This window comes from Ranitomeya variabilis, chromosome 1, assembly GCF_051348905.1.
Source record: "Ranitomeya variabilis isolate aRanVar5 chromosome 1, aRanVar5.hap1, whole genome shotgun sequence".
Classification (NCBI taxonomy): domain Eukaryota; kingdom Metazoa; phylum Chordata; class Amphibia; order Anura; family Dendrobatidae; genus Ranitomeya; species Ranitomeya variabilis.
The window spans coordinates 607,269,967-607,285,311 of record NC_135232.1 but is presented as its reverse complement, the minus strand read 5'-3'; the positions used below and the strand labels follow the sequence as shown (position 1 = coordinate 607,285,311).

Below are 15,345 nucleotides of genomic sequence, written 5' to 3'. Positions count from 1 at the left end.
GGGTCTCCCCTTGTAGTAGTAATGTTGGGATCTCCCCTTGTAGTAGTAATGTTGGGATCTCCCCTTGTAGAAGTAATGTCGCCCCTTGTATTAATATTGTGGGTCTCCTTATAGTAGAGTAGTAATGTTGGGGTCTCCCCTTGTAGTAGTAATGTTGGGGTCTCCCCTTGTAGTAGTAATGTTGGGATCTCCCCTTGTAGTAGTAATGTTGGGATCTCCCCTTGTAGTAGTAATGTCGGGGTCTCCCCTTGTATTAATATTGTGGGTCCCCTTGTAGTAGAGTAATAATGTCAGGGTCTCCCCCTGTAGTAGTAATATCAGGGTCTCCCCTTGTAGTATTAATGTCGGGGTCTCCCCTTGTATTAATATTGTGGGTCTCCTTGTAGTAGAGTAGTAATGTCGGGGTCTCCCCTTGTAGTAGTAATATTGGAGTCACCCCTTGTAGTAATGTCGAGGTCTCCTTGTAGTAGAGTAGTAATGTCGGGGTCTCCCCTTGTAGTAGTAATATTGGAGTCACCCCTTGTAGTAATGTCGAGGTCTCCTTGTAGTAGAGTAGTAATGTCGGGGTCTCCCCTTGTAGTAGTAATATTGGAGTCACCCCTTGTAGTAATGTCGAGGTCTCCTTGTAGTAGAGTAGTAATGTCGGGGTCTCCCCTTGTAGTAGTAATATTGGAGTCACCCCTTGTAGTAATGTCGAGGTCTCCTTGTAGTAGAGTAGTAATGTTGGGGTCTCCTTGTAATATTAATGTCAGGGTTTCCCTCCGCCATAGCAACAGGAAATGACACCCTCCCAGTGCCAGGTGGCCATGTTGAGCCTGGGAGTCAGGGTATATGTCTACATCACTGTCCAGGGTGGTCCTGTACGCTGGGGGTCTTGTGGTAACGTCCCCTCCTCTGCTTCTCCCCAGTACATGGTAATGAGGTTTGGGAGTCTCCAAGCTGCAAGTTCTTCTGGGTTTTGCCGGCGGGAAAAACAAGCTTCTCTCCAAGGCGCTGCCCCTGGTGAAGTCCGGCGGCCCACCCAACCATCCTGATGAAGATCAAAGAGTTGTACCGCCGGAGATACCCCCGCAAGGTCCTGAGCGCCACCGACCTGACTATGCTGCACATGCAGGCCGGGGCGTTGGCCAATGCTGGCTCGCTGGCCCAGGGAGCCGTGTGCCACCTGGGATACGACAGTGGCGCCATGTCAACTGCGCTTCCCACAGCTGTGCTGCCCCCCATTCCTATGCTTGGCCCCAAACATGAGACTGACATTCAGCACCTGTCACCTCCCATACACCCGGTCCACCCCGATGTGAAGATGAAGAGGCTGCCATTCTATGACATGTACGACGAGCTCATCAAACCAACCACGCTGGGTGAGTGACGAACCCTGACCTGTCTGTCCTACAAGAGGGGGCACGCTCATCTGATGCCCCCCCTGATCATTACCATCCTTCAAGTGGGGGCACGTTCATCTGATTCCCCCCCCCCGATCATCTGATGCCCCCCTGATCATTACCATCCTACAAGTGGGGGCACGTTCATCTGATGCCCCCCCTGATCATTACCATCCTACAAGTGGGGGCACGTTCATCTGATTCCCCCCCTGATCATTACCATCCTACAAGTGGGGGCACGTTCATGTGATTTCCCCCCCTGATCATTTCCATCCTACAAGTGGGGGCATGTTCATCTGATGCCCCCCCCTGATCATTACCATCCTACAAGTGGGGGCATGTTCATCTGATGCCCCCCCTGATCATTACCATCCTACAAGTGGGGGCACGTTCATCTGATTCCCCCCCTGATCATTACCATCCTACAAGTGGGGGCACGTTCATCTGATTCCCTCCCCCCGATCATCTGATGCCCCCCTGATCATTACCATCCTACAAGTGGGGGCACGTTCATCTGATGCCTCCCTGATCATTACTATCCTACAAGAGGGGGCACACTCATCTGATTAACCCCCTGATCATTACCATCCTACAAGAGGGGGCACGTTCATCTGACGCCCCCTTACCTGTACCCATCCTGCAAGAGGGGGCACGTTCGTCTTATACCCCCTGATCTGTGCCATCCTACAAAAAGGGACAAGTACATCTGATGCCCCTTGGTCTGTAGCAATATTTGCTTCCTGCCCTCTATAAATGGGTACTGGCTTTCACTCCTCCATCTTTAGTTGGCCCTGATTTTAAAGCGACCCTTTTTTTTTTTTTCTTTTGCTATGATCTCCCGTTAGGGGGAACTTTGTCTCTGCTCTGTTTGCTAACTTCCTTTTTGCTGACTATTTCCCCTTAGCATCCACAAACACGCAGCGGTTCGAAGAGGCCCACTTTAGTTTTGCACTGACGCCCCAACAAGTCCACCAAATTCTGACTTCCAGGTGAGTGGGGAAATTCTACTGGAGCCACAACTCCCAGCATTCCCTGTTGGCCGTAATGGGAGTTTTTATTTTGATTTTTTTTTCCTTTTATCCAGGGACATCCTGCCTGGTGCTAAGTGCGATTACACAGTGCAGGTCCAGCTGAGGTCAGTGCCATACATGTCTGATAGATGCGGGTCCCCCACTGTGAGCGGAGAGGCCGCCTCGCATGGCAGCTCCCTCCAGTCAGTCCTGAAGCCCGTGTTATAACATGACGTCGTGTCCCCCCAGGTTCTGTCTGTGTGAGACCAGCTGTCCACAGGAGGACTACTTCCCTCCCAACCTCTTCGTGAAGGTGAACGGGAAGCTTTGCCCATTGCCGGTGAGTAAATCTAGCACAATCTTTTAATTTTCTGGATTTGGCTCGGTTTCCATTCACTGACTATTATCTTACTTCAGGGTTATTTACCCCCGACCAAGAACGGAGTGGAGCCAAAAAGGCCGAGCCGACCCATCAACATTTCCCCGCTCATCCGGCTGTCCTCCACTGTGGCCAACAACATCGTCGTCAACTGGTCATCAGAGTTTGGCAGAGTAAGTGCTAATGCTAAGTGCAGAGGGGGTGATTGTCAAAGCGCACATCCTTGCTGACGCTCTTCGTTTTTCAGAATTACTCGCTGTCGGTGTATTTGGTGAAGCAGCTGACGTCGGTCACACTATTGCAGAAACTGCGTGCCAAAGGCATCCGCAACCCCGACCATTCCAGAGCGCTCAGTGAGTCCCCTTTCCTAGCCGACCCCTGAACTCTAGTATCTCTTTCAATGGGTCACTTACACTACATTACTTTCTAGTTAAAGAGAAGCTGACGGCTGACCCAGACAGCGAAATCGCCACCACCAGCCTGCGTGTTTCCCTCATGTGTCCCGTGAGTTCGATCACCCTACAATAGGAGAACTATGGATTCCCCCTTTAAATAAGCCACACCCATCATTATCTCTTACCTTCGCAGCTGGGGAAGATGCGTCTGACTGTGCCCTGCAGGGCCATCACCTGCACCCATCTCCAGTGCTTCGATGCCGCCCTCTACCTGCAGATGAACGAGAAGAAACCAACATGGACGTGTCCTGTGTGTGACAAGAAGGCGCCATACGATATGCTGATTATAGACGGGTGAGTTCAAGACCCCCTCCAACCAAGTTGGTGCTGGTTCAGGTGGGGCCCCCTACTGGTGGCTCCCGGTATCGCCTCTGATCCACTTTCTGATATTTTTAGTCTCTTTATGGACATCCTGAACTCCTGCACAGACTGTGATGAGATTCAGTTCATGGAAGATGGATCTTGGTGCCCAATGAAACCCAAAAAGGAGAAGCAGGATATGCTGCAGCCTGCGACATATGGTGGGATTGACGGTAAGAAATGGTCGCGTGCTTCGGGCAAACGCTCTGGCCTGGTCACATTCGAGGTGCCCTCTTCCATTTCGATCTCTTGTCTTCCAGCAGGAACAATCTACAACCACAGCTCAGACCTGAAGCACAACTCGGAGACCAAGAAGAAGGTGGAGGTGATCGATCTGACCCTGGACAGCTCCTCGGATGAGGAGGAGCCTGCTCCCAAGAGGCCGTGTCCCATCACCTCAGCAGTCATACCCTCTGTTGGATCCAAAGGGTAAAAACTGAAGAACCTGATGCTTGGCTCATAATCAGACCGTCCTTCTTTCCTTTCACAGGCAGAGTCTTACTTTTACGTTTTTTTTTTTTTTTTGCTAGAGTGATCAGCATGGACCATCAAACCTCGTCTGTTCTGAGAAGCCCCCCGCTGACAACGATCGGCAATGATTACTTGTCCAGCCTTTCTCTACCGGACTACCACCGGACGTTCCCGGTACCAAGTGACCTTCAAGGTAAATATTTATCCTGGGGTCTGACCCACTCTGATAAAATGAAACTGATGTCCTAAAGGAGCACTCTGAATAAAACTCGGGTGGACTCTCAGAATCAGGTAGCCATGTTCTGCCCTCTGGGGCTATCAAGTACTGAGAGACAACAGTATGGTCTATCATTGTCTCACGTCATCTGTTTTTCTTTAGGTCTCGATATCTTCTCCTTCCTTCAGACAACGGACAATCAGGTGAGTCAAAAAACCTCCACATGACTGGAAGGTCTCTCATGGGAACCTTGTAATGTACGAGGTTAAAAATCTGCACATGACTAGTAGAGGATGGGCTCCGATCTGCTATAGAAAAGAAAGTGATGCAATAATGATGACCTGGCCTCTTAAGAGGACTTGTCACCAAGTTAAATCTGTGGAGTTCTTCCTCCTTGTTCCCTCTACTTCCCTGAGTACTCTAGTTCTTGTTTTCCTAAAATTTGTTTTACGGTTTGAGATGCAGGAGGGAGTGTGGCTCAAGGATCCACGGGGGGGGGGGGTGTCTTTAGACTGCCCTGCCTAATTAGCCTGTGAGCCACTTCCCCTTATTTAGAGACCATAAAAATTAAGACAAAATAGAAAGGCCCATGTATCTGGAACCGTATGGCAGATTTAGAAAAAAAAAAAAATGGATTAATCAGAGAAGCGGCGGAATAAGATGACAGCAAAAAATTGTCATTTTTGATGTGGTGATAGACCTTAATTAAAGGGGTATTTCGGTGAGGGTTCTCTTTTGAAAGGTGGTCTTGTAGAGCTGCTGATGCTTATGTTGAGATAAATAGGAAAAGCAGAGTACAGTTGTTTCTCTTATTATGCATTAAGACCACCGTGGTTGTTTCCCAGCCCTCCAGTTGTTATAACCTGGTGTACTCAGCAGCGTTCAGTCTTTCTTTGTTTTCTCAGCATTACAGCCCGTCCGTCATCACCTCCCTGGATGAACAAGATACCCTCAACCACTTTTTCCAGTATCGGGCCCCCACTTCGCATTACATGAGCCCCCTCACCCAGGCCATAGGAGGATCTCACAGCGCGAGCAACAGCGCCAGCCGAATCAGCAGCATCGTATCCACCAGCTCCTTACGAGAAAGCCACGGACACAGCGGATCCCAAACCTCCACCCCGACCATACCGGGGTGCAGACCGGACATTATATCATTGGACTGAGTGCCAACACAGGCCCCATTAATATAAAAAAACAGCATTAAAGCCGTGGTGGCACACGGACAGCAAGAATGTACAGGCACTTTTTTTTCTCCAACTGATTGATTTTTAATATTATAATAATGTCATAATTGGGCTTATATATCAGATTTTTTTTTTTTTTTTATTGGGGGTTTTCATATAAAGCAATACTCTATTTCTCCCTGTTATCAGCCACTTTAGGCCAAAAGGAGCAATATCTTAAGATGAAATGAGTGAGGGGGAGATGTAGAAACCTTATTGCCCCCTGTGATCAATACCTTATATCATGTATCTTCAGTCAGGAAACATTTACCGAATGATATCAGCTGAAAATTATGAAAAAATGCATTAAAATAGTTTTTTTGTAAAAGACGTATCATTCCGCAATCACCTGCCATAAAGAAACTTTGCTTGCTCTACTGGTTCCTGCCTATAGTTGTTGTAGAGAGTGATATCGTTCAACACCTAGAGGCAGCATCTGGTACTGTACTCCTAACTTTTTTTTTGTTCAGATCTCGTATCATGGAGGCTATAAATCATATTTCAGGATTTTTCTACTTTACCTTCGTGTATCTATTGTATTGTCTGATTGTATTTACAGGGCGCTGTACAGAAAAATAATGCATAGACATTTTATATTTTTAGTTTTTTTTTTTGTTTGTTTTTTTTACGTATAAGGACTTCCCCGCTATCTGCCCTTTACACTGAGGAATTGAGAGCCATCTCCATTCCAGATCTCCTTCTTGGTCTTTTAGGGTTAATGTAATAGCCGCCATCCTGCATATTTATGTATTTAAGTCTGTGATGTATCTGTATTTAGTCTCTTATTCGTAGTCTGTGGGACGGACATTTCTTCCTTCGAAAAAGAAAAAAAGTTTTTTTTTAAGTGGGAATAAACCCTTTTATTTATTCAGTGTGTGTCCTGTCATAGCATGCAGGGGCCTCTGGGGGCACTGTGGTATTGTCATAATGGCTACTAATTGATGGAAGAGCCATTAGGTGACTTCCTCTTGTCGTAGAGCCTCCAGCCACAACCCCAGCGCGTACTTTGTGCCGGTGCTGACGCGTTCTGTATCTTCACCGTCTATAGGTGCTGTGTTCAGAAGTGTGGACACGGCGAGGTCCCTCTGTGTTAGCGATCGCCCGCAGACTTCTGTAATCCTAGGAAAATGACGACATATTAAGGTAGAGATCTGCAGAAAATTGCTTTCCTCTAGGTCGCTCCGCTCTTACCTTACAGAGGTCTGCAGTTTGGGATTTTCCCTCCCAGAATCCTTTACTCCTTCTTCAGCAGCCACAATCCTCTTGGCGAGCTCCGGGTCTATCCACGCGCATGCACTCACTTCCTGCTCGTCTGGGCGGAGCTTCTCCTGTATACACAGGAAGTTAGGATGTCTGCGCTCACGATTTAGCCATGGCGCCATCACTTTATCATTTTGGCGGTACGCCCACCCACCTGCAGCTCGTGGTGGGTTTCATTGGACGAGACCAGCAGGTAGGCAACAATATGATGGCGCTGAGGCAGTCCGTGGCTCAGAAGCGGGGGGAATGCAGACTGAAAATAAAAGTGTGGTGCCGTCATTATTGGGGGGGGGGGTTATAGTAGTTAGCCATATTTTCTAGGCCTAATATTTACCTCCCACAATCCCAGAATGCTCCACAGAAGGTCTGCGCTTTGTAGGTTTAGCCCTGTCTCCTCCTGAAGTTCTCGTAGACCGGCCTCATGGAGCTGTTTTAGGGGAAAAGATCCGGTGATCACTGATTACCGCAGGATCACAGCCAAACATGACTGTGCCTCCTACCTATCTAATGGGAAGGCCTTGCCCATGCTCTGGTGCAACATACCTGTTCCCCATTCTCCATGTGACCCCCTGTAAAAAGTTGAAAATACTTATGAATGCAGCTTTGGATGTGACTGGAGTAGAGGACACAGTGCAGACAGGACTAGATTCTCAGTCGCTCCCACAATGGGGGTACAGACCTGGCGGGACCCAGACGTTGGGGAAGATGTGCAGCTCCTTGGCGCGTCTTGTGAGAAGAACCCTTTTATTTACGGACTGCACCAAAATGGCAACTCCCACGTCCACGCCGCGGCTCGCTATCTCCTCAGGGAGGGAAGCAGCTTGCTCCGCAGTCAGGTTCTTGATCGGACAGAAGGACGGCCTCTGCGAGAAACACAGGTCACTCGGGGAAAGCAGGATGACATCCAGTATGGCACCAGTCACCCAGCTTCCCCTATAATCACGCACCTGCAGGTTTGCCTGCCTGGATCCGCTGAACGGCCGATCTGAGATGATGAATCGATTGTTATCCAAGCCACAGTTTACGGTCGCTCGGTCCTGACCGCAAGGGGAAAAGTGTCCAGTGACGCCCTAGAAAATACCCCCCGACTCGTATCACGGTGCTGCCGAAAGCATGATGCCACTACAGCGCAGCCGCCATTCACCTGCACAAACTTTGCACATTGCAGCAGAGACGCCTCTTTTCTCAGATAAACCAGGATGCGTTTCACACACTCCATCTTGGATCGTCAGAAAGATGTCATCATAGATCCCAGCGCCAGCTGCAAGGAACAGACCGCAGAAAGGATGGGAGCCGAGACCTGCACTTTGGACTGAGAGCACTCATGTACCATGGGACAGGAAGTAGTCACCTCCCAGAATCCTCAGCGAAAGGAGGAAGAAATAAAAAAAGGGATGATGCCCTCTGCTGGGCAAACATAGGTACTGACAGCAACCAGGATTACTTCACGGCTCAGCAGTCAGTATCACACAGTATAGGATTAGATACACAGCTCAGCAGCCAGTATCACACAGGATAGGATTAGATACACAGCTCAGCAGACAGTATCACACAGGATAGGAATAGATACACGGCTCAGCAGACAGTATCACACAGGAGAGGATTAGATACACAGCTCAGCAGACAGTATCACACAGGATAGGAATAGATACACATCTCAGCAGTCAGTATCACACAGGATAGGATTAGATACACATCTCAGCAGACAGTATCACACAGGATAGGAATAGATACACATCTCAGCAGACAGTATCACACAGGATAGGATTAGATACACAGCTCAGCAGACAGTATCACACAGGATAGGAATAGATACACGGCTCAGCAGACAGTATCACACAGGAGAGGATTAGATACACAGCTCAGCAGACAGTATCACACAGGATAGGAATAGATACACGGCTCAGCAGCCAGTATCACACAGGATAGGATTAGATACACGGCTCAGCAGACAGTATCACACAGGATAGGAATAGATACACGGCTCAGCAGTCAGTATCACACAGGACAGGATTAGATACACAGCTCAGCAGTCAGTATCACACAGGATAGGATTAGATACACGGCTCAGCAGTCAGTATCACACAGGATAGGATTAGATACACGGCTCAGCAGACAGTATCACACAGGAGAGGATTAGATACACAGCTCAGCAGACAGTATCACACAGGATAGGATTAGATACACGGCTCAGCAGACAGTATCACACAGGAGAGGATTAGATACACAGCTCAGCAGTCAGTATCACACAGGATAGGATTAGATACACGGCTCAGCAGTCAGTATCACAGGATAGGGTTAGATACACGGCTCAGCAGACAGTATCACACAGGATAGGATTAGATACACAGCTCAGCAGTCAGTATCACACAGGATAGGATTAGATACACAGCTCAGCAGACAGTATCACACAGGATAGGATTAGATACACAGCTCAGCAGTCAGTATCACACAGGATAGGATTAGATACACGGCTCAGCAGTCAGTATCACACAGGATAGGGTTAGATACACGGCTCAGCAGACAGTATCACACAGGATAGGATTAGATACACAGCTCTGTTCAACGATAACTCCATTTTCGATAATTCACTATCGGCCATGTTGCTCACAAAGGGCGTGTCTTCATGGTCACAGCGACCAATAAGATTAGAGCTTACATACTAGAACCTTCATGGGGAGAATACAAGCTGGACTCTGATTGGTTGCTATGGGCAGTGTTTAAAGTTCAGGCACTGCCTGAGAATTTCCTTCATAAAATGACCGAAGATGACACAGGAGAACTTATTACAGAAGATTTATTGAATTCATACAATTATGAGAAATGTGACAGACATTGGGCACCATATTATGGACACTAAGTCTGTCTCTCGAAGGTCACCTCCATATTAGTGGTGATGTCCTGCCTTCAGCCTCCCCACTGGTTACATGGCAACCAATATGGCTGGCGTCTTGCCCTACCCAGGGGACAGCACTGGTAAGGGGGCAATCAGTATGTACCAGATGGGAAGGGGTCTCTATCACGAGATCTTGGCCTTTGTGCTATTAATATAAGACTCCAGAATGAAGATGGTGTCATCCACCTGGATCTCACTGGCGTCCAGTCTGCAGGACAAAAGGGAAAGTTGCGAGCATTAGAAGAGGTCACGGAGGCCCTCAGGATTTCGCCGTGGCTCCACTCACTTGTTCACGTTGCGCTTCAGGTTGTCGAGCTGCTGTCGCTCCGGAGCGGTGATCATCTCCTCAATCTCCTGCAGCTGAGACTCCTCGGCCCCGGTGGCCTGCATGGAAGTGATGATGGCCTCAATCCTCTGGGATTTCTCCAGCAGCCTCCTGCACCATATAGAAGGAAGGTGGAAATGTTACACATTTTCCCCAGGAGACGGCAAAAAAAAATAATTTAACTGCTAGTAGCAATTGATGGTATGCTGCAAAAAATCTTACTTGTTTTCCCTGGTTTCATACTGTCGCCTATCGATCAGATTAGCCACAGTCTGACGGGTGGAAAAACAATATTGCAAATATTAGACAGCAAAAAAAAATTCAATCGGACACAGTTCCACCCCCAACCTGCAGGTGGTGCTATAGCTACATGGTGAAAGTATACAAACTAGTGGGTAAAGGATCAACTGCACCTGTCAAAAGAAGAAAAAAAAAAAAAAAAAAGAGGATGGTGGGTATAGTCAGGGCGGCTTCTGTGCCAGTGCTGCGGCGTGGTTTTTACCTTGTAACATCGCTGCAGTAACATTCTGGCCACCGATAGAGGTTTCACTGCGTACAGGTAGAAGGTTCTAGATGGTGCATGATCGGGAGTTTTCGGAATTTCCTGTATAGGAAAGAGAATTACATAGGACAATAGGAAAACACAAAAAGTGGTGCAGAGAGAATTCAATACTGAGACTGCAAATTATTCAAGACTCTTTTACAAAAATAGTTTAAAAAATAAAACATTTGGAAAATTCCACAGAGACTATTTCTGTAAGGCCGGGGTCACACTAGCGATGAATACGGACGAGTGCTATGTGATAAAACATCTAGTATTCATCTATGGGGCAGCTCACATCACCGTATTTTTTCTCGTCCGTTTTTTTCAGTGTGCGAGTGAAATCTGCTGCGATTGTCACGGACACTCGGCCGAGTCTCGGCTCACTCGCTCCCATATAAGCCTATGGGTGCAAGTAAGACAACGCACATCACTCGAATATCATCCGCTGACCCCGGCAATGGAGGAGATGGAGAAATTCATTTCTCCGCCTCCTCCGCAGCTGTGCTCCGACCCTCTCTGTGCGAGAGGCTCGGAGCACAGACGCATGACACTCGGCTCCCGCTCGCAGCAGAGCAGGAACAGAGGGTCATTAGCATCACGCATCCGATGCCATGCGCTAGTCTGACCCCGGCCTAAGACTGTTACCGGAACCTTTAAGCAGTTTTCTTGGCGTTGATGGGACAGCATAGTGGCTCAGTGGTTAGCGCTGCAGCGCTGGGGTCCTGGGTTCAAATCCAATCAAGGACAACATCTGCAAGGAGTTTGTATGTTCTCCCCGTGTGTGTGTGTGGGTTTCCTCCGGGTTCTCCGGTTTCCTCCCACATTCCAAAGGCATAGTGATAGGGAATTCAGATTGCTGCCCCCTATGTGGCTCACAATGATAATGTGTGCAAACTATATGTACATCTGGACAGTAACAAACCACATAGAACAAAGACTGAGGAAAAACACTCAACCCAAAGACCAGCATGTACCCCAAACCAGTCACCAACCCAGGAGCCCCACTTTTCACCTCAATTATTGCAAGGAAATAGATAAAGAAAAGTAAATCAGTGTGTTTGTTATATAGTACAAGAATATAACTACTAAAATACTTACCCTATGTACAAGAATATAACTACTATAATACTGCTCCCATGTACAGGAATATAACTACTATAATACTGCCCCTATGAACAGGAATATAACTACTATAAAGCCGGAGACACACTGGTGTGAGATACGGCCGAGTCTCGCTGGTTAAAAGCAAGCTGTGGCACCGACACTCCGGAGCGGAGCGTGCGGCTCCATGTATTGCTATGCAACTTCACGCTCCGCTCTGGAGTGCAGGTGCCACAGCTTGCTGTTAACCAGCGAGACTCAGCCGTATCTCGCACCAGTGTGTCTCTGGCCTAATACTGCCCCTATGTACAAGAATATAACTACTATAATACTGCCCCTATGTACAATAATATAACTACTATAATACTGCTCCTATGTACAAGAATATAACTACTATAATACTGCCCCCTATGTATAAGAATATAACTACTATAATACTGCCCCTATGTACAAGAATATAACTACTATAATACTGCTCCCTATGTACAAGAGTATAACTACTATAATACTGCCCCCTATGTACAAGAATATAACTACTATAATACTGCCCCCTATGTATAAGAATATAACTACTATAATACTGCCCCTATGTACAAGAATATAACTACTATAATACTGCTCCCTATGTACAAGAGTATAACTACTATAATACTGCCTCCTATATACAAGAATATAACTAGTATAATACTGCTCCCTATGTCCAAGAATATACCTACCGTACTATAATACTGTCCCTATGTACAAGAATAAAACTACTATAATACTACCCCCTATGTACAAGAATATAACTACTATAGTACTGCCCCCCATGGACGGGTGGATGTCACTGACCTGCAGAGTGACCAGGTTGACTGATAACATCTTGTATAACATGTCCTTCGCCTCTTTTGCTGGGATCATTGCAAAGTCCTCCACCTGTTTCTGCTCCAAGTGCCTCTTACGTAGAAGGAGACGGAAGATCCGGGCGCAGCGGGAGCCAAACCTGCGGGAAAAGAAATAAGGGAAAATGAAACCTAGAAAAGCCAGAAACTTGTGCGCTTCTCTTCCGATCTCTCACCTCTCTTGGACGATGGATTCCAGGTTGGATGTGGCCAGGGAGGCGACGGCTTTGTGTAAATCTTATGGGGTTAAGTCAGCAACAACACACAGGGAATGTAAAGTTCTGGATTATCAGATGTCGAACCTCTCACCCATACATTAGGGAAGGATACTGATTACGAAGGTCCCCCCGCCACTGTCCCCCGACCGCCCCACGAACTGCAGCTGAAGTCAATGAGAGAGAAAAGAGTAACTGAAAAACAGAAACAACGCATCACGTGGCGACAGGACCGGATCAAGACATTACCGGATCGTCCGAGAGCAGCGTCAGGTACTGGTCCAACACCTGCTTGGAAATGTTGTATCCTGTGGGTAAATCTCTGAAAATCTAAAACAAAACAGAGAGAGCTTAAAGGGGAACCCATTTATTTCATGGAAAATTGCCTAAGAGGCACTCCCATCTCCAATACCCTATCCTAATATGTAGTAGGTGTGATAAGAATATTAGCAAATGTCTCCAATTAGAAATGTAGTATTGTTCTTTTGATTCACCATGTCTCTTTCCTCATGTGCAGGCATCACAGGCCCTTAGGTATCCATGGTTACAACCACTGATAAATTGACAGCTAGCTACTATTTGTGGTAACCATGGATACCCAAGGTCCTGCGATGCCTGCACATGAGAAAAGACATAGTGAATCAGAAGAACTATACTACATTTCTAATCGAAGGGATTTGCTAATATTATTACACCTACTAGATATTGGGATACTGTCTTGGAGATGGGAATACCCCTCTAAGTGCACAGACAATGGTGTAAAATGTCGCATGGAAGCGCAGTTACCTCATTGGAGGACAGCGGCTGTGTGAAAGCGGCGTTGGAGGAGGTGGTGATCTCACTCATTCTAAGCATGGTCCGAACGATCTCGCTGCTGGTCTGGAATGTGAAGCAATCAGATCACTATTGGGAACTGTAATGGGGTCCGCATACACCCCTTGCAGGCCAGACCTGATTGAACACATATGGAGGCGCAAGGTTCAGCAACAGCCCTTCAGCCTACCTGGTCCATCTTGTTGGACACGGCGCTGATGATAGCCTGGTCCCTGAAGTGCTGGTGAAAGCGAACCATATTGATCTGCCAGTAGATGACATCATCCTGACCGGTCTGCAGAGGAAAGAATCAAGTGACTAAAGACAAAATGGCTGATGTGGCGACAGAGCTGCCCTCTGGTGACCAACACTCACCTCTCCCACAGGTTCTCTCTTTGGCCTCTTGCTCTGTGTTGCCCCCTCGTCATCATCAGAAGATCGGCGGCGCTTGCCTCTCCCTGCGGAGAATATGACACTGATGACCGTGGGCACTGCGGCCTGTCCCTTCCACCACACGGGCACTGAGACTCCTCACCAATCAGGGTGACTTTGGGCACTGTGTACATTTCGCTCTCATTGGTGACCAGAGTGGGCGCTGGGGGCCGCCGTCCTCCCGTGCTGGGCGTATCCCCCTTATCGGAGAGGCCCGGGCAGCGTTGCACGAAGTGGGTATCTGCCAGCTTACTGAAGGTCGCCATCACGTCGCTGTACTCCATGCTCTTTCCGTCTGTAAAGGAGACACCCAAAACAGTGTAACAAAGTCTCAGCGGCGAGAAAAACTGACAGAAAGAAGTCACTATTCCTGCATTGTCTGCCTGCCACAACTAGAGGTTTCATGGTAACAGTACGCAGCTCCCATGCAGAGTAATGACGTGATGCTGCACTCGCCTTCCATGGTGTCGGTTAGTCGGTCAGCGACTTTCTTCACAACGGCGGTCAGCGTCATCTTCCCGTTCAGCAGCAACTCCTCCACGATGAGCTCGCCCGTGTCTCCGTACAGGGTCTTGGCGGTGTAGATGTAGCGGGGGAAGCGGAGGATGCGCAGGCAGCAGTCACACTGGGTGGCGTACTCCACAAAGCCGCGCTTGTGCATCTGGTAGGTGACCAGGCCGTGCTGGAGGAGGACGCACAGAGCTTTCCGCACCTGCAGGGGAACAGGAGGCATCATCAGGGGGCAACATGGCGGCCAGCAGCGATGAGAGGTCGCCCGATTCTGCAGCCGTGAAGGTTTCCAATCACTGACTGGCAGCAGCGGTACCTGATCGGTGGAGGTCCCGGTCGCAGAGACAATGACTCTGAGCGGCTGAGCGCCCGTCCGGATCAGGAAAGTGCCCACGCGCTCCACGATTTCCCCATAGTGCTCCAGCAGCAGCAGCGAGCTCAGCCGCAGCTCCACCGCCGTCATCTGCAGGGGAAGATGGGAGCAGTAGTTATACAGCACACACTGCATCACTGGGCGTGCTGAACCTTGTAGTACTGCAGTAGAAAACGACCATAACAGTAAATTCCACTACATCACTGTGACACCACAAAATGCTGGGAATTGTAGTCCCACAACATACTGAGACTTGCTGTAGTACCACGAGGTAAGCAAGGCTGGGAGTAGTGAAAGCCCAGGGTGTCCACCACTCCTGCTAGGACTTGTAGTACCACACTAACCTCTCACCTCAACAGTCCCAAAGCGCTAAGCTCAGACTCCACAGACGTGTGCCAGGACAGGTTGGTTGCTAATAAAGCTTGTTGCCATGGAAAGAGCGGCCCTAGAAGCTGGACGCTCCGCCCTCGTCTCAGTGGCGCTGGAGGACAGGAC

General features: G+C 48.3%; 3 protein-coding genes across 4 annotated transcripts; 1 reads left to right on the top strand and 2 right to left on the bottom strand.

Annotated features, from left to right (window-relative positions):
• The first annotated feature begins 806 nt into the window (after positions 1–806).
• On the top strand, positions 807–6,371 carry PIAS3 (protein inhibitor of activated STAT 3). The gene is given in 15 exon segments (XM_077281101.1): positions 807–879; positions 923–1,014; positions 1,016–1,361; positions 2,287–2,371; positions 2,467–2,517; positions 2,642–2,732; positions 2,810–2,944; positions 3,019–3,124; positions 3,202–3,275; positions 3,360–3,520; positions 3,623–3,759; positions 3,847–4,015; positions 4,117–4,250; positions 4,437–4,477; positions 5,180–6,371. Coding segments are annotated over 15 exon segments (1,956 nt in total). The 3' UTR covers positions 5,441–6,371.
• NUDT17 (nudix hydrolase 17) lies at positions 6,311–8,293 on the bottom strand. Its single transcript, XM_077260196.1, has 8 exons — positions 7,905–8,293; positions 7,708–7,830; positions 7,440–7,623; positions 7,304–7,329; positions 7,095–7,187; positions 6,915–7,013; positions 6,692–6,828; positions 6,311–6,619 (listed from the first exon to the last, which is right to left on the bottom strand). The coding sequence occupies exons 1-8, from the start codon at positions 7,977–7,979 to the stop codon at positions 6,454–6,456; spliced, it is 903 nt and encodes a 300-aa protein (XP_077116311.1). The 5' UTR covers positions 7,980–8,293; the 3' UTR covers positions 6,311–6,453.
• Positions 8,294–9,540: 1,247 nt separating this feature from the next.
• On the bottom strand, positions 9,541–15,345 carry POLR3C (RNA polymerase III subunit C). 2 transcript variants are annotated; one of them, XM_077260180.1, is made up of 15 exons: positions 15,202–15,345; positions 14,794–14,940; positions 14,424–14,679; positions 14,071–14,262; positions 13,911–13,993; positions 13,726–13,830; positions 13,509–13,601; positions 12,972–13,052; positions 12,838–12,889; positions 12,684–12,744; positions 12,458–12,608; positions 10,484–10,585; positions 10,204–10,253; positions 9,943–10,092; positions 9,541–9,864 (listed from the first exon to the last, which is right to left on the bottom strand). In XM_077260180.1, the coding sequence occupies exons 2-15, from the start codon at positions 14,938–14,940 to the stop codon at positions 9,780–9,782; spliced, it is 1,608 nt and encodes a 535-aa protein (XP_077116295.1). In that variant the 5' UTR covers positions 15,202–15,345; the 3' UTR covers positions 9,541–9,779. The 2 variants fall into 2 exon arrangements, with proteins under 2 accessions (XP_077116295.1, XP_077116302.1); XM_077260187.1 differs by having other exon boundaries at positions 15,195–15,319.